This window comes from Tyto alba, unplaced genomic scaffold (genome assembly GCF_018691265.1).
Source record: "Tyto alba isolate M040663 unplaced genomic scaffold, T.alba_DEE_v4.0 Super-Scaffold_14, whole genome shotgun sequence".
NCBI classification, from domain to species: Eukaryota; Metazoa; Chordata; class Aves; order Strigiformes; family Tytonidae; genus Tyto; species Tyto alba.
The window spans coordinates 12,406,229-12,428,036 of record NW_024881276.1 but is presented as its reverse complement, the minus strand read 5'-3'; the positions used below and the strand labels follow the sequence as shown (position 1 = coordinate 12,428,036).

The 21,808-nt window shown below is 41.7% G+C and overlaps 1 protein-coding gene across 8 annotated transcripts in view; it reads right to left on the bottom strand.

Annotated features, from left to right (window-relative positions):
• Window positions 1–21,808, bottom strand: part of REPS2 (RALBP1 associated Eps domain containing 2) — a 102,368-nt gene that overhangs the window by 5,846 nt on the left and 74,714 nt on the right. For 3 of the 8 annotated variants that reach the window (XM_042788645.1, XM_042788646.1, XM_033010043.2), the window contains 5 exons: window positions 17,472–17,536; window positions 10,694–10,714; window positions 5,662–5,745; window positions 2,866–3,011; window positions 672–777 (listed from right to left, as the gene is read on the bottom strand). In XM_042788645.1, the coding sequence (XP_042644579.1) occupies window positions 672–777; window positions 2,866–3,011; window positions 5,662–5,745; window positions 10,694–10,714; window positions 17,472–17,536 (422 nt within the window). Of the gene's footprint in view, window positions 1–671; window positions 778–2,865; window positions 3,014–5,661; window positions 5,746–10,693; window positions 10,715–17,471; window positions 17,537–19,692; window positions 19,832–21,808 lie in introns of those variants that run through there. The other 5 variants (XR_006164934.1, XM_042788647.1, XR_006164935.1 and 2 more) reach the window with 5 other exon arrangements.

The window sequence follows — 21,808 nt, the reverse complement described above, 5'->3', positions numbered from 1 at the left end:
CACTCTTGGGAGATCCTTGAAAAGCGGTTAAGAAATTACGTTAAGCAAAGTTGAACACACAATCAAACTTTCACCTTGACTGAAGAAAAAGTACAACTGGGGGTTCACCTCGCTTTCCAGACAAGTGCATTCATAATATGCAAGGAAGAAAAAGCTGTAGCAGATGAGAAACTAAAATGTATACTACCTTTGGACTAAGGCAACAGAAAAACTAGAACTGATATTTAAAAGAAAACAGCCCCTTGATCAAATGTTAAAAGATAAGTCAGCAGACATTAAAAATCAGTGTTAGCTGTCCACGTATAGCATGGTCTAGCCAGTCTCCCTGACTCCAGGAGGCAGTTATGTAGCACAATTGATGAGAAGACAAGAAAGCTGTGCTTGAGTTGCTCTTCTGCACTAGGTGACAGCATCATGGTACCAAACTCTTCAGAAAGACAAAGTTCACCTTTTAGACTTACCCTAACTGTCAGTGGAGCTGCAAGCTCATAGGTTATAACTTTTCCTAGAAAGCCTCATCCTACCCACACATACAGTAGAGTTATTCCCTTCCAGAAAGCATGAAGCAACACAGTAGGTCTCATCTGAGAGGACAAACAAGATTCTCTGCTGGAGGTGACACATAACTGATCGCAGGGAGTTTTGTCACCGATTTTCAATGCATTCCTTACCTTCAGCTGCTGCTGGAGCTCACTATTCAACCTGGCAAGCACAGCATTGGCTTCTTTGTTTTTTCGTATAGCGGTCTGAATAGCCCTTTTCTGCTTGGAAGACTGTCTGCCAGACAGATAAATACAAAACATTTCAATTAAGAGCCTCAACAGTGACTGATGCCAGAAGACCAGCCATCCATTTTGTGCATCTGTACCCCATACACACTGGACTACACTTCAAAGACAAGGTAACAACTACAGATTTAAAAGAAGAAAAATGTAACACTGAAATGAGATGGCTGAATCAGGTAAGACTATATGAAAATAAAATGGTCACGCTTGTTAACCTGAATGACAGAAACATTTTCATCTGCCTCAGTTATTTCAAAATCACTGCATTCTGATTCAGTTTAAGAATAACCCCTGCATAGCCGTGCTTACTGCAGCATCTTTGCATTAGCTGTTTTCAGACACTTATAGAGTTTAACGATTCAGGAGTGGTTAACAGAAAATACAAAAATCATTTTGTGTGGGAAAGAAAGGACAACTGCATGAAAATACTGTCTCAGATTTTGGGGGGCACTGCTGATTCTGATGCTTCTTTACTTCAAAAATTAATCTTTCTTTCATTCAAAGCAGTCAGTTCCACCAAAACCACCTGATGTCACAAACAGGAACAGGTGAATGGCTTGTGGACTTTGCTCGTGCTGCTTAAATAAAAGATTTCTCTCCTATTACTGTTATTACTCTATAGCTCATGGTAACTGATCTGGAGGAAACTATAGTTAGGCAGAAAGGTACAAAAAGAGACAGGTCTGTACATAAAGCCCAATCTATTCCAAGAAAGAGAGGTAAAACAGGAAAAAGAAAAGAAAATACAGAAAATACTGGCTGAATATCCAAACCCTTTTCCAAACAGATTATTTTAAAGTTTTACATGGGGCATCAAAAGCTCTTTAATGATAAATTTGATCTAAAACAGCTGCGCTATTTAAATAAGGTCCACAGTGGTATGCAGTCCCCATTAGCTCTTTTCTCTTAACAGTGCTGATGGCACTGATCTTTGCAACGGAACCTAACAGCACAGACAGGTCTTTATGCTGTTATCTTCCAGTGAACTGACAGTTTTCTGCTTCACTGTTTTGCTTCAAACTACTCTCCATAGGCTATAAAGTAATAACGATAGGAAAAAAAATAAAAAACAGAGTATATACCTCTGTGGACATTTAAACATTTTAGGAAAGATACAGACAAGACAGGATTAAGTTGAGATGCTAACAAATGCTGTTATCTTTCTTTAAACCACTATGGAATATGCCCTCCCAAAGCACAAAATACTGCTTTAAGGGCATTCTAGGAGTCTTATTACTTATTCTCATCTCCAATTATGCAGCACAGGTTCAGTCTACTGATAAACAGTTCATCAAGAACCGCTCAACTGATTTGGGCAGCGTGGTTTTGTTTCAGACTGAATAGGATGTCTTTGCAAGGCTTCGGGGGAAGGTGGACTATAATGTTTGCACACTTTTCAGTTGAAAGAGACGTATAGATCCAACAGGGCTTCAAGTACCTTCGCTTACCATTTGTACAGCCCCTTCTCCACTGCTATTAAATAAATATAGAGTGAAATCCCTACAAGTCTTTGTTGCTGACAGCTTCAGCAGCTATATTTTTGAGAGCAAACAACACATGCTGGGTTTGGCAATGATCAGATTATCACAAGTGGGCTATGGCTCAGCTCATACCAGTGGCGAGCTCACTTCCAACCTGCCTTGCGATGAAGAAATATCACAAGGATATGACCAACATCAAGCATTTCATGACACAATTCCATGGGCATTTATCTGGTCACCTCCGTCCCCATGACTGAGAAAAATTCCAGAAGATATGTGCAAGACAAAAACATACACCTGCAGAGCTAAAAGAAGTTGCGTTAGAGATGCTGGTTGAACAGCTAGGCCTGCTTTTCAGACGTGTTTACCAGTTACCTTTGGTATGACACCTTTGAAGAGGCTATCAATCAAATATTACCAACTTACACAGTCACTACAGACTTAGTCTGCATTTATGCAGACAGATGTAGATTTCAGAGACCTGTATCTTGTAAAGCACTCTCAAAACCAGAATCATTAAGCACAAACTTATGCAAAGAGGAAACCCTGCCACATCAGATCTCACGGTGCAGTTTGGGGTGATTGGTAGAGTTTTTTACTTTTGGACTGGGAGGTGAGGCTTGACTGATGGCAGGGAAGAAGTCACATTTATAGTGGGAGAAAGCTCAGGGGTCTCCAGCCCCTGCGCCTCTGTCCGGAGCTTCCTGCGGGCAGGTTTGGAGGGCGGCTGAGCGAGAACAACCTCCTGCAAGGGAGAAGCACAGCAACGTTAAGTCAGGCCATATGTGTCCCGTCATTAGGCTGGGGAATACTTGTGACACAGAAATTGCTGACAGCTGGCCTACAATTTGATAATTTAAAGAGGTACAGAGCTTAATTCAAATTTGGTAATAGCCTCTCAGGTTTCTGACTCTGAAAAAAGGAACAACAACTCCTGCAACCCCTTAATGAATGAAATTATTATACCAGTGTTTTGTCTTCATCTGGATGACAGGCTCTTCAGAACTGGATTGTATAGCTCTGTGTGCACTTGGGGCGGGGGGGGGAGTGTGGGGTGGGGCAGGGTAGAGGGGGAAGGAGGGAAGATTATAAATACATATACTAGCCCCCAGTTGACCCAAAAGCATTAAAAACAAAACAAGATTTATTTTTAATTATGCTCAATTGTTAAGAATCAATAATCAATCACTTGCATCCCAAGTTACTACCTCACCCATCTGGCATGGAGTCTCTCCCTTCTACCCTCCTCTCTTACATGAAGCAACACTGAAAATGGCTTAGAAATATATAAAATTATCCATGCAAAATTAACATGTTGGAAGTGCAGAAGGCCAGTTATTTCTCTTGATAAGTTACATCAAAGAAATAGTCTGGTTTGTAGGTAAAACAAAACGTCTTGGGTTTTAATGACTTCAGTGGACATGTGTTTTCATTATTTTAAATTAAGACATCCTTTCTTTTGCAATGAGAAGTAGTTTTAATGCCTTCTAGCTGTTTTAAATCTGAAATATAAATATATCCTTTTCAGTGTATTTTATTATTAGATCTCTCTTGCAAGGGATATAACTATTACTACCCCATTTCATGAATGAGAAAGCTAAGACTCAAAAAGATGAAGTGACTTAATAAAGGTTATACATTTAGTGTCACAGTCAAGACCAGAGACCAAATTTTATTATCACTTGCACAGTGCACATTTTATTGGGCCAGACAATCTTCCTTACTATGTTTTTGCCAAATGTTAATAAGACAAAAATTAAATGAGGAAGCATTTAATGACCCAGCAGTCATAAGAAAAAAAAAACAACACCGTAGTAAGCAGCCTGATTCAGCAAAAGAGACTACTATAAGTAACAGAGAATGAAACCAACTTAAGACCATCAATAATTTGTATTAGAGGGATTACAATTATTAGAGGAATTATAATTACAAGGATACAAGGGGTTAAGGGGCTTCAACATTAAAAAACAGTTCTGCCATTATTAAAATAAATTATCTACAAATATTGTGAGATCTTTCAATCGGGACATCAGCACATCAGCACTGCACAGATCTCAGAGAATACCGTGCTCTAAAAGCCTATGCATGCCCGCAGCTCCCTGCAAACACACAATGCACAGCAGGTGAGGAACTTGCAAATGCTTTCTGCAACTACAGACTGGTGGGATACCAAATGCACAATCCTCCATCTACCCTGAACTGTCAAAAACCTATCAAATCCATAGAATAAATCCCTCTTCCATTTCAAACATGATACTGGAAGAAATGACCCAGTACCTAAAAGCAGAGCCCTCCGCAGGTGCTCTTTGGTTGGCTGCTGTTGCACCAGGCTGCGGAAGGTGGGCCCAGCACTGCGCCAGCAACCTGCCTCCTGCACCCCACAGCCTGGGGCATCTCTGTATTTTAGGGATCCAGGCGGGACAAGGGCAAGCATGAAGGAGGTGGACCACAAGGATTTCACTTCCCCAGCAGGACTGCAAAGCAGAGGAAGGAAGAAGCAAAGCCAGGGTGGACATAGGGTGTGGTGCGCAGAAGCAGAGCAAGAATGCTGCCCAAAAAGCCCTATCACATATAGGAAACAACACCGGACATTTGTCTGTGCCCTACGTTAGGTTAAGAAGTGTGATGATGCTCCCTGGGCAAGGTACATGCTACACAAAGTACCTGCCAACAGCTCTTGGTTGGGCTGAGCAAAGGTCTTGGCAGGTGCTCCCTGACTGCAGGAGCGGGGAGGATCTGCACTCGCTCCCTATCAAAAACCAGTTCTGGCTGGGACTGGTGGAAGGAGGTGCTGGGAGTGTGACCAGGAGTGGGGAAATGTTCACAGCCACTGCTTAAGGCCACTCCATCCCTAAACAAGGCCCTTTGAAGAGTACCATTGCAATTTTGCTGCTTAGTTTATACAAATTATATGTTCAAACAAAAGCGTATTAGAAACTGCACATTCTGAGCAAAGCTTTCCCAGTCTACGTGCATTTAGTGGCAGATCCTGACCTCTAGCAAACAGGTGTGTTTACATCAAAACCAAATCCTCGACAACTGGAAGCAAGAAATGCGTCACAATTTGGAAGAATTACAGCGAGACAGAGGTTGAGTACAATCAAACTCTTTTTTGTCCTCCCTAAGGCTCTACCAGCCCCTATTGATCTGAAACAAATGGCAAGCTGCCTCTCTTAAAGCACGTGCATCAGTGTGTATGTACTAAGAGTTTCTTAATGATTTATCTGAGCTGATGTCACACACAATCCCGGTTCTCTCTTGTGTCTTGACCTCCAGAGAAGGTAAACATGTAAAAATGTAACCCTAACCCTCCATTTAATTGCTTTAAAATGTAGAACAACCACATTTGTTGAAGGCAAATCACTCCACACAGTTACAACATGCGCAGGTCTCACCTTTTTTGCTGAACTGTTTTCTTCTGCCTGCGATGGAGGTCTATTCATCTGAGGATGCAATTCAACCTCAGATGGTTGCTCTGTCTGCAACAACAAATCAGTCATTGCTACACCTAGAAAACGACTAGCAGTCACATACAATAAAGTCAATGAAAGGAAACATCATACACAGAAGAAAAGTTACTTAAACAATTCAACAGTCAGAAAAATTGAGATCTAGGGTGACAGTTGAATGGATGATGTATGCCTTTTGCAGATTTTTAATGAAACCATTTTCTTGCATTTTATTGTACTAGGAAAACAAGAAAAAAGTTTTACGGCGACGTGTTAGGAACCATGTCTCTGAACGTAAATGACCTAGTACCCAGAACTTCTTCTAGAGTTACCCTTATGGCCTAAATACTCCGAGAAAGACTGAGAGGGGTGGATAAGCTAGAAAGATCCTGGATGCACTCTGTCACCTTAATATCTCCTGAAACCGATGAAAATTCATTGAGGTAAGCCCCTGCCTTTGAAGTTTGCAAGGCTGGAGTGAGAAAGTCTGAATTATACCAAGTAAAGTTACTGAAAACATAAGTCATAGAAGAAGCCAAATAAATCTTCTCTCCTCCCTTTTCATGTTTCAGACAGAAACAAAGCTGAACACTCACCACACAGGTCTACACTTCTGCAAAACAAAACACCCTTCTCCCAGAATATCTGACTGAGCAGCAAATTAAAACAGAGAGTTAATCCCTTGTTTTGCCTCTCCTGAAATCTTCCCGCATCTTTTGATTTGCTTCACCAGGACAGGGCATGGCACATCAGCCAGGGGAGGGCAGCAGGATTTGGAGCTGCCTGTCCCGGGGCACACAGCAGCAAACACTGTGTCAACATTGTATAAGCACAGTGAGGCTGTTTTCTGTCGAGAAGGCATGGGCTGGCTCTCCAAAGCAGGGAAGGCAGGCAGGAACAGGAGGCTGAGGGCACTTGGTGCTGGCAAACGGCCTCTTCTCCTTTTTCCCAACTTCTGCCAAATTGGAGCCACACTGACAAGGGCCCCTGGGCAGGAGAGGCAACCCACCACCCAGCTCCCTCCTCAAAAAAGGCTCGTTTCTACACAGGTGAAAACTTGTGCTTAAAACCAACTTCAAGGCAAACCCTCAAACTTTTAAGGGGCTATGATGTTAGCCGTAACAGTAACAACAACCTGCTGCACACTGAAGAACCTAATTTGCTGTTGCCAAGAGGTTTCTGCATAGGCCCATCGAGCTCTGTAGCAGTCCCAAGTTTCCCAGTGCTTAACTGTAAGTTAAACAAAAATGACAGAAAGCACAGAATTTGCAACCTTTAAAAAGGAGGGACTTTTTCATACCACTTCTATTTCTTCCATAACAGACACAGTAAGTGCTGTACAGGAAGGGGCAGGGGAAATGTGGTTCTGTCAGGTTACTGCTGTTCTTCAACCATACAGTGTCAAACGTGTGAAAAGGAGAGAGATTTGGGATCTTTTTTTTAAATGCATGTGAAATTCCTTGGGAGAGGAGGAAAAGGTGTTTGGCTGACAAGAATTCTCTTCCCTGCTCTTCTAAGAGTGCTACATCTGTAATGTTATCTGAGGATTAAAGAAACCACCAACAACTCACCCTGTAGTTTTCCAGGATTTGAAGTTTAATATCTGAAATATTTGGATTTTAATAATTATTGGATACTAGTATTTGAATTCTGGAAAGCTTTTCATGGGTTGAAGTACTTCTTCTGTAACTGTAGATTTCTAGTACAAATAGGACAGTGAAATGGAAAAAACAATTGTTTTTGCTGTCTACAACAAAGACCTTTAAAAGTCCATTTAATGCAACAGAGCATTTCTTTATCAGCAAGCTGAATAGCCCATAACCTTCGTGATTTCTACAATCACTTCTTATATATTTGAAAGAAATTAAGGCTCTAAGCACTGGTAACAATAGCCTGGCGAAGTCCATGAGGTTTTCATAAATGATTTGGGGATAGCAAAGCTTAAATACCCAAGAAGCAGACAATGAATTTGGGCTTAAACCACAACAGTTTGTCAAAATCATTCATTTACGGACAGCAAGAGTAAACACAGTCTTTCAGAGAACCATGTAATATGCATACTATAAACTCCTCATGGCACAGTTTTGCTGCACAACACAGAGCAATGGCAGAGAGATACTAGAGCCAGCTCTTAATGACCCTGCTTGGACAGGGAGCACTAGATAACCCCCTAGCCCAGCCAGGCGGGCAGCTAGCTTCTGGTGCTCACACTCTTGTTGGAGTCTACACTAAACTCTGCATCAAAAGCAAGAATATATTAACTTATTCCACAGAATGAAAAAGAAAGGAGACCAACTCCATGTTATTTATCCATAGATAAAATGTAGCTTTTCAAGAAACAATGTGTTCAAACAGTGTAAAAGTAACTAAGTAGACTGGTACTCTACAATAACAATTGCAAATAAGCAGGAAAATTGAAATCAAAGTACAATAAAGGACCTGGTGGGGGAAGGGGAAAGAAAAAAAAAAGAAAAACAACAACCACCCCCCCAAGTTTTGTAGAAACATACTCCTCCCCCTCCCCCGCTTTTTTTTTAATGGTCTCATTGCAGGAGAATGCTGTTTTAAACTGAAAGGAAGTGAAAAGGGAAGAGAGTAAACTTTGTATTCAGGTGGAAGCAGATACAAATTGGAGTTCTGATGCCAAAAAGGGTAAAATTTCAAAATTTCCAACAATCTGATATCGCAGTTCCTACTGATGCAAGCCACATTTTTTACTGGTGGAGTGCTGTGCCGTGGCTGTCAGCCTACCAGCCGCTGTGCCGCCGCAGGGCTGGGGTACCCGCCGGCTGGGGCTGGAACTCCGGGCAGGCTGCAGGGATGGCAAAGCTCAGCACCCAGCGGGGCAGGGGCTGGCTGGAGCAGGCAGGTGGTAAAAAGAAATAAATGGTTACATTTGACCAAAAAAAAAAAAAAAAAAATACAAACCAAAAAAGAGAACTCATTCTGGTGATGCAGCTCATGCAAAATTATTAAAACCAAGTGGCTGCCGTGTCCCCAAAGTGCCACCTAGTGGCATGTGGGACAGGCCATTTCTGAGTGCTTTGCTTTGAGGAGAGTACCAAAAAATAGCTGCCTGCATTATTCAGAGCCTGCAGACCGAGCCAGCCCCACAAGGTAGGCAGTCAGCCGCACTGGACACAGTCAGCCTCGGCTCTTTGGAGTCTCCTTTCCCTCTTTGGAGTCTCCTTTCCCCGTCATGAGGAAGCCAGGTCTGCACATTAACAATCTGCCGTCAGACCTACAAGTTCTCCTCTATGAAAGACCTCCATTCCTCAGAGCAACATGCCTCTGACACAAGTGCTCAAGTGTAAAAAAAATAACCAGTATGCTGTTGCGGGGGATTTTGTTCAGGGATGGACAGCATTTAACCCAGGCAAAAACCTTTTGTTAACTGCAATCTGCATCAATGCAAAGAAGGTTTGCTGATTCAGCTAAACCAACAAAGTCCTCTAGGCAAGGCCTGAGAGGCTTTACAAACACCTTTGCAAGCTGATGTCTCCCCACGTTGGCCCCACACAGATTTTAAAGGAAAAATAACTCCTGCTTTTCCTTTTGGCAGGAGGATTCTTCAGATTTCCTTCCCTTCACTGATTTGGACATGGGGTGAAAGCCAGTCTCTGTAACGTTCTGGTCATGGGCAGAGTGAGATTGGCTCAAGGATACTCCAATCCAAACTCCTATAGTGGAGTGTAAGGAAAGGGTGATCCATCAGGAGCAGCTGAGGTGGGCTCCCTTTAGTTCTTCATTGTTTTTATACCATGCTTAGTATAATCTTGGGACAACTCGTCTCTTATTCAGAAACACAGCAGTAAATTGTTTCCCTCCATTAGAGCAATAAATGTCTTAAACCTTTCCCACATCTTGGAAACTTCTCACCATTGTATTAGAGTTCACAATTATTCACCACTGATTTATTAAACTGAAAGATCATACATTATGCAATATGGTCTTTCATAGGTAAACTCAGTTATAGTAGTGTAAAAGTGCTTCCTTGGAAGTGTCTCACTCACATCCACAGAACGGAGTAAGCGACTGACCTAGGAAGCGCTGCGGTGCTGGCTGGTACAGCTGGGTCCACACCCAGGGCTACGGGAGATGGGCAAAGAATATCCTGCTCATGTGCACTATCAGCAGTGCAGAAGAGAGTTTGCAGACCAGGCCTAAGAGTATCCTGATTTGGGGAAGAAGAGTAAGTGATCACAGAAAAGAGCAAGACAGTGTCCTATTCCAAATCTCCCGAAGAACTGTTTGCAAGGACTGAAGTCCAGTTATTAACAGGCACTATCTCATTTCTCCCCAGAGCAGTCTTGTATTTCCTAGGAATAACCACACCCTCATTTTTCCAGGCAGAAGATAAAAATGGCCAACAAATTTTCTGCACAATGACCATGGCTAGAGATCAACCTGTGGCCTATGACCAATACTGAGCATTAGAACAGATAATTCCTCATCGTTAAGGAGAGAATTAGAAATTGTAAATGCTCATTATTTTATCGCGTGATCCTTGACAAGCCATTCATAATCCCCTCACTGCTCCATGTGATGATACTTAACAGTACCTTTCTAAAAGAACATGTAACACTCACTTAAGCACTAAGTGCTTCCAAAGACTCAGATGAAAGATTTTCATAACTGCAAGAGAACACATTACTTTAACAACAGGTTCTTCGCTTACATTTCCAGTTCTTTTGCTTTGCAATGCTGGATTATATGTAGATTTCACATGCACTTTTCAATTCCTAACCGATCTTCCAGAACAGAAGGTCTATACAGAGCTTTCATATTTGTTACCTTGAGAGGATTTTTTTTTTGCAAGGGGTGAAATATATATTCAATCTTCCCCACAATTCAATCTCACCCACACTTCTGCTCCCAGATAACTTTACACACAGAAATAGTCTCACTATGTCAATGGCACTACTCACAGAAATGGAGTTATCTTTGTGCATTCACTGGAATAGCCCATAATCATTACCTGTACGGTGCCACTGCTTAGCTTTGCAAAAAAAAAAAAAAAAAAAAAAAAAAAAAAAAAAAGTATTGAGAACAGCTTATCTGTAAGAAAAAGTAGAATACTAAATATGCTCAACACTCAGTATGTGCCCATTGCAATCTTCTATCATCTCTACTCAAGTTCATTGAAGAGGTATTTCGCTCTTTTCTAAACATTCATATTTCTGCACTTAATGCCAATTTCTAAGAAGTTAACTTGTCTCAGTTCCAGTTTCTGTGAATCTTGTGCATCCCACACTGAATCATTAATTCTTTTTATTGCTTGTTACAGAAACTTGAAATGGTTAAGACAGAAAGAAAACCCATAGGGATGCAAATGCAACAAGCTGCCAGGGTCTTAGTGTGCTGCCTGCTTTCTCAGCACTGTGCAGCCCTGAAGTTTTGATAAGCTTTTTCCTTCCCCGAGCTATCTGAGAGCTAGTGATAAGGTTGAGGAAGAAGGCAGTAAATACAAACTGCTGCAATATTCGGCCCATTTGCAAGGAAAGAATAGGACCCAGATGGAAGCATTAACAATCTGTTTTAATACTCCACTTCCACAAAACCAGATTAACGTAAACTAGAAAGGGGTATGTGCATTCCACTAGAGATACAGGCATTGGATTCTTAGCTTTTTTTGTTGTTGTTTTTATGATGTGAAGCCAAATTAAAAAATTATTACAACATATTTTAATTAAGATACTCGCCCTTCTCCCACTTTCCCAGAAACCTCTTTAGAAAGGATTTTATGGCATCCATCAACTACCCCCCAAATTCAATTTTAACTGTGCTACTTTCCACCACTTCTTAAACCGTAATTTCTTTTGTCTGGCCATTCTAGATTTAATATATAATTTTCATGAGAGGAAGATAATCCACTCGTATAATATTAAAGTGGCAGATGGCAAAATCTTTCATGTTATAGAAGACTTTCAGTTTTATTACAGTTACAGGCTTCTTCAGTACCTATTGCACTGATTATACAACATATGTTATTCTGCAGCCAAAACCATGGAGACGATCAAAAAACCCACCCTCTTCTTGCACAGTGATTGAAAATGCAAGCTAAAAAAGTATTCATTTGGTTGAATATAAAATGGTTGTCTAGGAGAATACCAACATGTATACAAATAGCATGCTGCCAAAAGCAAAATCTTCACTTTTGGGGGGAAATTTTTATTTCCGTAACAAAAATGTTCCTTCCTGTAAAACTCCAGGTGTCCTGCCAACACCTGAAATTCCTCACATAATTTTACAGAGTAAGGCAGTGCCTCAGCTGGCTGAGTATCTTCTCCAAACAACCTCGTAAGAGAGGTGAGCCAAGCCTTCCTTATCCTCCACGCACCTTGGCTTTACCCAAAGACGTTGGCAGTGGGGGGACCCCTGGACCAGCTCCCATCCCGCCCAGGAGGCTGAGAGGCCTCAGCAGGGGAGACAGGAGCCCTTCCCTGCCTCTCGGCCTCGGTGCCACGGGTCAGCGTGGGCACACATAACTGGTGGGTACAGACCCAGCCCAAGCGTACCCCACGCTCACAGCTCTCCGTGGACTCAGCAGAACTTGTGAGGCATGTTAATAGAGACACCTTCTTGAATGGGGTCCCAGTTTTCACTTGCAATTCTGGATGATGAATGGCCAAAAAGCTTCAAGGAATTATGAAGTATCGAGTAACATTTGGAGAGTGGAACATTCTGTATGTTAAAAAAGAATAATATCCTTGCTTTCCAACAACACCAGGTGCCTGTGACTGGGCAGGGCAACCCACCCATCATCCCTCCCAGCACTCTGTTTCCATGAAATCACCAAATCAATAACATCTAACGGTAATGATGGCCACTAAACTGACAGCCTAATTCTGAGCTCATATAACACAGTGACATTTTAATCTTCAGAGCTGCACTGTACTCAGGATACCTCCATTTGATAATGTTAACAGCTGCCTACCTACTCCACTTCACTTGAACACTTTGCCTTCGTCCGCAATTTTTTCAGGGCCTGTCAAATCTGCCAGCATGGAACCAGTGGGAAAACCAGGTCCCAGGCTCTCCAGAAATAAAAGTCCAGCACAAACCAGAGTGAATTTACAAAATCAACAGGCTTAAAATTTAGACTCTGGGAAAAGAGACAAGGAACATCAGTTTTTTCAGCCAAGATATACAGGTTTTTCTTCCAGTCCCACTGTTTTCAAATGCCCTTATATAGCACAGGCAGGATTGAAGATATGCCTTCATTACTGGACAGGACGGTACTGAAACAGAGTAATTGAAATAAAGGAACGTTGATCTAATTGTGCACTGTTGCAGATAGTGAGCTGATGTTGGATAAAATCCTAAAGTTATATTTGCTCTTCAGTGTTCATCCGTAATTCCTATTAACATAAATATGTTACTAAATCTCCCACAGTAAGCAGCTGTGGTAAATTACTTCTGTAGGCTTAAAAGCCAACAGCAATAAAGTATTATTTTGTTTTCCATTAAAAAAAACAAACAAACAAACAAAAAAAAACACCAAACAAAAAAAAAACAAAACAAAACAACATAGGCTTATATGAGATGTACATACACATGTTTGGTTCCCATGGAGTGTTATTCATGAGCATCCAAAGTTATTTCCTATCTAAAATCTGTGTCATTGAGAAGTAGATATATAGCTATTGCCTTCCTATCATGATTCTTACCACCTCCAAGTTACATAAATTTTCTACATACAGCCCTAGGTTCACAAAAAACATTTTGGGGCCACCTTTATGCCATTTCTCCTTGATGACTTAAGCTTACTGTTAAGTTAGGAACACAGGATCAGGAAAAATTACCTGAGCCACTGAATCCAGTCCTCTACAAGCCCAGAAAAAAACCACAGTAGATATTTCAACGAGCTACAGGCTATCTGTTCTATATACCATCGCTTGGGGTGGGGGCATGATGACAGGGATGACAAAAACTCTAAAAACTTATAAAAACTTTAAAAAACACCCCCAAAAAAATTAAAAATAAAGAGTAGAAAAGCCATAACTATAACGTGTCACGGGAAGTGAGCAAGAGAGGTAAGGCATTGCCAGTGTCCTAAGTCTGTACCATAGCTTGAAGCATATTAAATATTTATGGTCTGAAGAAATAGGGAAACTGTTACAGATAAAATTATTTTTAAATCCAAGCAGCTACTGCAGACTTGCTAAGTGTGAGATGTGCTACTAGGGATTACAGAAGGTGCCAGTGAAGTTACACACAGGCATATACACAGCAGTAAAAGGAAAACACTTCAAAATAACATATTATCCAAAACAAAATTCTAGTCTTTGTATAAGCCTATTTCCATACACAATATTTTTGAGTACCCTTCACAGAATTTAGGAAAAACTTGAGTTAATTTCTTTTTTGAATAGGAAAGCAACATGAATCTAGGATTCTAATAAAGCATTTCATAACATCTTACTGGAAATATCAATTCACAATAGCTTGCAGTGCAGAGAGATATGGACTGGAATCTGGGTTAAAAGATGATAAATTAGAGATAATGGTGTATCCACATTACATAAACTTGCCTTTTGTCCATCTTTATTTAATTTATTTACAGACATCATAGGGACCTCAGATGAAAGCACCACTGCATCAGAGAAGTGTCTGGTGAAAGCTCTGAGGAAAACTTGGGTACAGTTCATGGACCGATACAAAGTCAATACAATGCTGACTTTGGCAATGGAGAAAAACTCCGAGGAGACGAAGCTACCATAGCCTTTTAGAGGCGACCAAGAAGAAATAAGCCCAGAGTTAATCCACCAACTCTAAAACCTGTTGTAGAGGTAAGAAGAGATGCAGCTGCACGTGCAAAGGTGTCTGCCCACCAGAGGTGTGGAACAGCATGGGCTAGCAGGAGCAACCCAGAGCAGAGAAGCCAGCCCCGCTGCTATTTCCCTACAAACTGGCCAAGTCTTCGCAGGATCCCAAGACTCAGGCCTCCCACAGTAAGCCTCTCCATCCACTGAACTCTGGAGTCAAGGTCACAGCAGTATTTGCTCTAAGTTTCACCTCGTGCTATGCTCACCCAGTGACACGGTCCTTCTCCCTTGATATTCAGCTGACTGCCCTAAGGAGGCAGAGTTGGACGTGGACATAATTTAGTAAGTCTGTGATATGACTAGAGACGTTTGGCACGTTCTGAATAACCAGTGTTTCAGTAACTTACTGAGCTTGATTCCCTTGGAGGTTCTGACAGGAAAAATAATGTTTTCCTAAAGGTTGAAGCAAATTCTACTAAAAACAACAGCAACCCAGGACCAAAGTCCAGATGCCATTTCTATATTGCTATTGATTAAGCTCACAGAAGGACTTCTGCTCCACTGAAATGTAATACCAGCTCCTTGGTACCTCTTTTATGCACTTTGGCCTTTACATCCCATGAGCCCTTTAATCTCGCTCTAAAGAACCAACTGGTTCAGGCTGCTTCTCAGTCATCCATAGAAAACTCTAGTCCTCAGAAGAAATTACTTCCCTCTCCTCCTCCATCAACTGATTTCCAAAGCTGAGCCAAAATAATCACACCATGAGCATACTTACATGGTGCACAGCCACCTGAAATATGCGGGCTTCGCTTCATTTCCAAGCTACATTTGTCATTCATACTGCTTAACTGCAGGCATATAGCAAAATGTTATGGCATTAAAAAAGGATTTTCAATAACACTGGTGAAAAATAAGTTAAAAGAGAAATTTAAGAAGAGTTTGGTAAAACTTGAAACAGAAGAAAGCCCAAAGTGTCATTTCAGCATCATGGCTTTTCATCAGTTCTTGATCCTGCCTCAGTATTGAGAGCATATCCTTCCTCCAACTTGTTCATGCTCTTTATATCAAGGGCCCCACTGGACTAATGTAATCCATATGCTTACTCTTGCTCACATGCTATTCATAAGGGTCAGCTCATCTGAATTATGACCCCATCACACGTACTTCCCTACTGTCTGTTACCTTTATCACAGAAAGGCATGCTTGGAGATAAAATTAAACAATGTGACAGGCATGAAGTTTATTATGTTTTCAAGAATCAGTTCGATGTAAATTTTTGCTAGATATCAGAACAAAAATATTTTTATATTTGATTAAATATCTTTAAAAATAATCAGAAATAAATTAAGTAAATATAAGTGATGCATATAAGCAAAACATTGGCTATGTATTAAATCACTGAGTAGACAGAGAAGCCACTTTTTTTCTTTTTTCTTTCAGAAACGAGACTTTTGTATGAGAGAGGACTGGATCAAGAATTTCACATAAGAATCTTCTTGTGTTTATCCTTTTAGAAGGGTCCTGTATTCTGCACGGCCCAGCATAGGATGAGCAGCTGGTTCAGTGTTTGTGTTGTGGTAAAGGAAACTGCTGGACATGTATAAATAAGTCACCATCTCTCCTCACTGCCCTGGTAAGGAAACGCAAATGTATGGTAGGACGGGAAAATGAACGATTAGCAAAACGTTGCTCGAAAACAACAGTTTTCTTCCCCGAGAACAGGATTTGTTGTATTTACGGCTCTCCCCGATGGCAGCGAGAGGGCTGGCGCTGGACGGAGCTGGCGTGCTGTGGCGAGCTCGAGCAGCGGCAGGAGGGCCGGCGCGGGTCGCAGCCGCGGGCAGGAGCCAGGGAGCCGTGCTGGGCGCCGGGGCAAGCCAGAGGGCAAGGCTGCTCTGCGGGGAGCGTTCGACAAAGCAGGAGTGCGACGGGTGCCCGTGGTGCCAGCAGTAGGGCTAACGCCCCGCTGACTCGGGGGAAGCACGCAAGCTCAAGCCTGAACGCTCTGCAGTCCTCAAGGCAGAAATTAGCTGCACTCGAGTGCTAAAAAGAGCTGGGGAGAGGAAGAGAGCAACAAGCTGCTGGTGGAGCTGGGGGGTGGCAACGGGTGGAGGCAACGAGCCTTTATCATTTCTATCATAAGCACTGTGCAGCAGGAGGTGCTCAACAGCAGACTCTTAAGTGTAGATCCAAACCTCAAGCAAGGTCTGTTTCTGGCCCAGGGAAGAAGGTGTCTCACCAAGTTTTTATATGTAATGGGCTGTTACCTCCCCTGTGGACTTGTTTTCCCTTATACACTTCACCTAAAGGAGTAATAATGTGAGGCATACTGCTGCCTAAGACTTAACAGAGCCAATAAAAGACCAAGACCCTGATCCTCCATCATTTCCTAAAACCTGAAGAAGTATCTGGATGCAGACACGCATGATTTAGTCAATTTGCATTGTGCTGTGGCTGTGTGACACTAAAAACAAACAAACAAAAACTCATCTAAAAAGCAAAAAAAAAGCGCACCACTAGGTTTGAAACTTAAAAACATAACTGAGGTGGCATTCACTTTCTTTCAGCATTATTTTTTAAACCCATGGGTGAAATATACTCTTACATGCCGTGGATCCCTTAGCTGATGCCCTCTGAGCATTTGAAGCTTGAGAAGCAAATAGCAGGTATCAAAGCCCATGCCTTTCAGGCATGAAAACTCATATTAGTAGACTACCCTTACTAGCCTTCAATTTACAGTTTTGTCTAGTGGGTGTATGTCAGCTCCACTACAAAGAGATTTAATTAGTGTGTAATTTGACACTGCAACACACCGGCTAGACAGACCCATGAAGAAAGACATGTATGGAACTGCAGAGCACAGTGCAGATTTGCATTAACTTGGAAGCAAGAACTGCCATGTCCAAGCCAACTTCTGCTAACCACTGTAACAGTAACATAAATAAATGAAGAATATACAGCAAAGTGCTAAACCTTTGTCCATACCTGAGATACAGAAGGTCGAGGGGGCAGTGCAGGTGGTGGTGGGGGCAGCCAGCCAGACCTCACAGCTAGCAGTGAGAAAAGAAGATAAAAACAAACAAACAAAAAAAAAAGAGCAAAACAAAACACACATTAATTCAAAATAAAACCAGAATTAATTTTCATTATAATTCTTAGTGGAGAGGCAGTATTCAACATTTTAAAAACAGAAATCAAACTTGGTCTTTATTGAGCAAAACTTTGTTTGAAATAGCTTCATGAATAGCGAACGAATAGTGATTTAATAGCTGTAAAAACCCCACAATGTTATAATAAAAAGCAGACATGGAAGACAACCAGCCACAAAAGCTGTAGCTAAAGTATTGCAATTATAGTTAAAGAAGCCCAGAAACAGGGACTACTTGTCCTTGGGACTCTGCTCTTTGTCATTAACATTATTGCCTTTTTAAAAAATGATGCTTTAGGAACCAGTGTAGACATTAGCTTTCACTCCAGATAAAACACACTATGTGATGGAGTGCAACCTTAAAAAGGAAACACCTGCCATGGAATCAACAGGAAAAAAGCCTAAATGAACAAAAAAAGAAATCTGTTTATTTGGCTTTATGTTTTGTATTTGCATGTTATTACTCATGAGAGGTATTTCAGAGGCTGGAGGAGAAGTAGGGGGAGGAAGACAAATCTTAATGGTTAGTTGAGGCCCCTTTAACATAACTCAATGTCAGCTTTTAGTTGGTGCCAGCATGAAGGGAGAGCAACAATCACGTAGGTCCAGCCACTGTATTTCTCAGTTTCCTTAAAATACCTAAAGCCCATCATGGGGCAAAAATAAAGAACAGATGATGGCCTCCAAAGGCAGCTGCAGAGAGGAGGACTAGGCTAGCACAGAGACACGAACCAGGACTGACTGGTGGGAATCCTTAGGTGGGTTACCCTCCCCAAGCTCCTGTCACACCAAGTGCTCAGCACCTGCACTGGCAAAGATGCCAGATGGTTCCCTCTTGCACTGGTGATTATCTGTATAGCAAAAAACCCCAACAATATTTAACTTAGAAATTACTTTTACCACAGTAACGCTAAGCAAGCAATTACATTTATACACTTTATTTCCATTAATATTTTAAAAAGCCACAAAGACCATTACGAGCCTTGTTATAGCTTAGCCATCTACACATTTTATACATCAAATCTAAAAATGTCTGCATGGTTGAAAATACAAAGACAAAAGATAGTAACCATTAAGGACAACAGTGACATGAGAATTAACGTGCTGGTGAAAACACTGAGAATAGTCATATTGACTATATTGGGGGCTTTTTAAAATCTTCTGTATCATCATCATCTCTTGAATCAAAACGAAGCCTAATATCACTGCAAACAACGTCAAAGAGAGAGGTAGAACAATTAAAAATCTACTTAGGTTAAGCAAGGGAGCCACTAATACACTTACAGGTGTAAGAGATTTGATAAAACATGGTCATTAGGATCCTTTCTCTTGCATTTAATTAGTTCTGTTTCTAAGACTACTGCAATACCAGCACTATGTCGTCACTGCATTCTCCACCTCTTCTGTGCAACTCATCTTTAGAAAAGAACAGTGGAGTAAGAACCTTCCTCTTTAGTCTGAACTTCAGGTTATTACTTCATTTATCTGAGCCCTGGAAATGACTTTGGCAATTACGACTGAGTAACAATACCTGAAAACACCATCAGACTCAAACACCAGCGCTCTGCAGGTCCACCAGCTGCATGTTGTAGCAGCAGACAAGGACGTACACTCAACACGATATGTTTATCTTCAGGAAACCTAGTGGGAGCCCTGCTGCAATGCTCCATGGAAAACACTTGCCTGCACCCTACCCTCCCACCGCCACCACCGATTATCACCGCGAGGGTATCACCTCTGCTCTCCAAACAGCTCTATTGGCATGGGGGAGCAGGAATCACACACAATTCCTAACGAGCCCCTGCAGCCCAAACACGGAGCTATGGAGCGCACTGCTGCCACGAGCAGGGGGTCCCCGGGGCCAGGGTCAGCAGTACTGCGGGCAGGCACCGGTCCCAGCAGCTCCCTCGACACTTCAAATATATGTAGCCCCCTCCAGGGCCCGTCACTTCTGTATTTGCTGGTTTACTCCCCACCAGGCCCTCAAAAGCTTTACTGCAAGAGCTGCATCCATTGAGAACTCGCCTCAACTTCAGCTCTAGAGGATACAGCACTTACTGTCCTCGCTCCCCGATTCTTCAAACCCAGCGATGTACCTAGGAAAGCAGCAGCATAGACTTTATGCAGAAAGGTGCTGGGCTTGCTGGAAAAGCCTTTCTTGAAGTGGATGCACACACTGTGAAACTCCACAAGCGTCCTGGGATTTGGCCCACAAAATACCAAAGGGAAAAATAATTTTTCCTCAAAATGGTCAAATTTAAAAATAAACACCGTCTTCTCTTCCCATCCCCCCTCAAAAGCCCACAAACCCCTACCCCCAAAAAACTGCTGCTTCAGTTTTCAAAATGCAACATATATGAATTTAGCATTAAAGAAGTTAGATGCTTAAACCACGTGCATTTGACCCAGTTTCCTCTTTTTAATCCTGCAAATTCTAACTTAGGCTACTCATGAAATATTCATAAAATTCCTGCTGTTGCTGAGTATCTTTGGCCTGTTGTTAGAAGGAAATCATGCTTATGTGAGCACAATTGCTAGACAAAAGTTAGTTGACTTTTAAGGACTGATAACAACTTATAAAAAACCTCACTTTTTTTTCCCCCATAGGGCAACAAAAAAATATTTAATGACAGACGTTGCATACTTCAGCATTCCCTAGTGTCACCACCCTAAAAGAGGACAGTACTAACAGACACTCATTGGTTTTTAATGTGTATCAGCAGGTGACTTGTACTATTAGGCTATTCCAGATATCTTCCTTCCTGGGAGACTGCCCCTCACAGATCGGCTTTTGCTGTTAGACAGCATCACTACATTAGCTCTGAAAGCAAACACAAATAACAGGGGGAGGCCTGTTTCCAAAATAAAAGCAAGTACCCTGGGACAGAGCAGTGAACAGGCAAATGTCATATTTCCAGGTGCACACCTCAGATCTTGGATAAGCTACATGCCATTGCTCTTTGAAAACAAGCCTTTGCCCCCCATGCAAAAGCAGAGGGAGCGGGATGGGCCTCACGCAGGTCACCTTCACTCAGCAGCTTCCAAGCATTCAAACTAGAGTGAGCCATGTAAAGCAAATCTCAGAGATAGCACTGTAAAAAAGCCATACAGGTACCAGTAAAACAGATTTAAGTATATCCAGTATCCATATCACACATATTCCTGTAAACTATAGCATTTTCACGCACCAGTTACTCCCACAAAGATACTGATAAGGCTTTCAGTTCAAATATCATGGCTCTTTACTTAGCATATTTACACTTTAAAGCAGATTATCTGCATGGAAAGCTTCCAGGACCATTTTTCTGCCCTATTTTGGCAATCACAAAGGTCTGATAGCACTAACAGGACACCACACTAGATAAAAAAAAAACAGGTCTTCCAATCTGAAGCTAGATTAATATATTAAAACAAACACCAGGCTGTAACTGTACCCTCTGAGAACAGGCCATGTCATCCTATCTGGCCACGCTGCTCTGCCCTCAGCCTCCCTAGAAGACAACAGAAACCCTCAGCACTTTCATTACCCACAGTAGTGAAAAATATCAATTGTGGTGATCATCCAAATAGCTCCTTTACTTGACTTATTTGATCTAGGAAGAGGAGATCAAGGAAAACCATAAAATTATCATAGTCCAGTCAAAGCTATGGGAAGTAGGTCTTCTTTAGCTCACTGGGCACAGCAGCAGGGAAAGATGTCAAAATTGGGGTGGAACAAATTTGAGCCCTTGGGATCTTTCAGAGCAACCTGTAAGGGCACGTCCCTTACCCAATGATAGTCACTTGTCCTCCTGTTTCTTAGTATTGAAGAAAACTGCCATAATATACTGAGCTTCCAGAGGCATGCTATTTTTAAAAATTAATTAATAATGGAACAGCAGCATATAAAACTACATTTCCTGAAACATTTCTATGTCAGGCATTTAATTTATTTCCATTCTTGCAGCTCTCTTCCTTCTTGGCCTTATATTGACTATCACCTTACCCCAGGTATCACCTCAGACAAGTTAAAGCTTGGGTAAAAAAAAAAAATATACTCCTCATTCTCATCTGAATTGAATACATACATAAGCAGTGTTCTGAAAGAAGGGTGGTTTTCCTGGGTCAAGGGCCATTTTGTACCTTTCTAGCCAAAATGAAACTAAATACTGCCTACCAGAGGAGGCTGATCTTG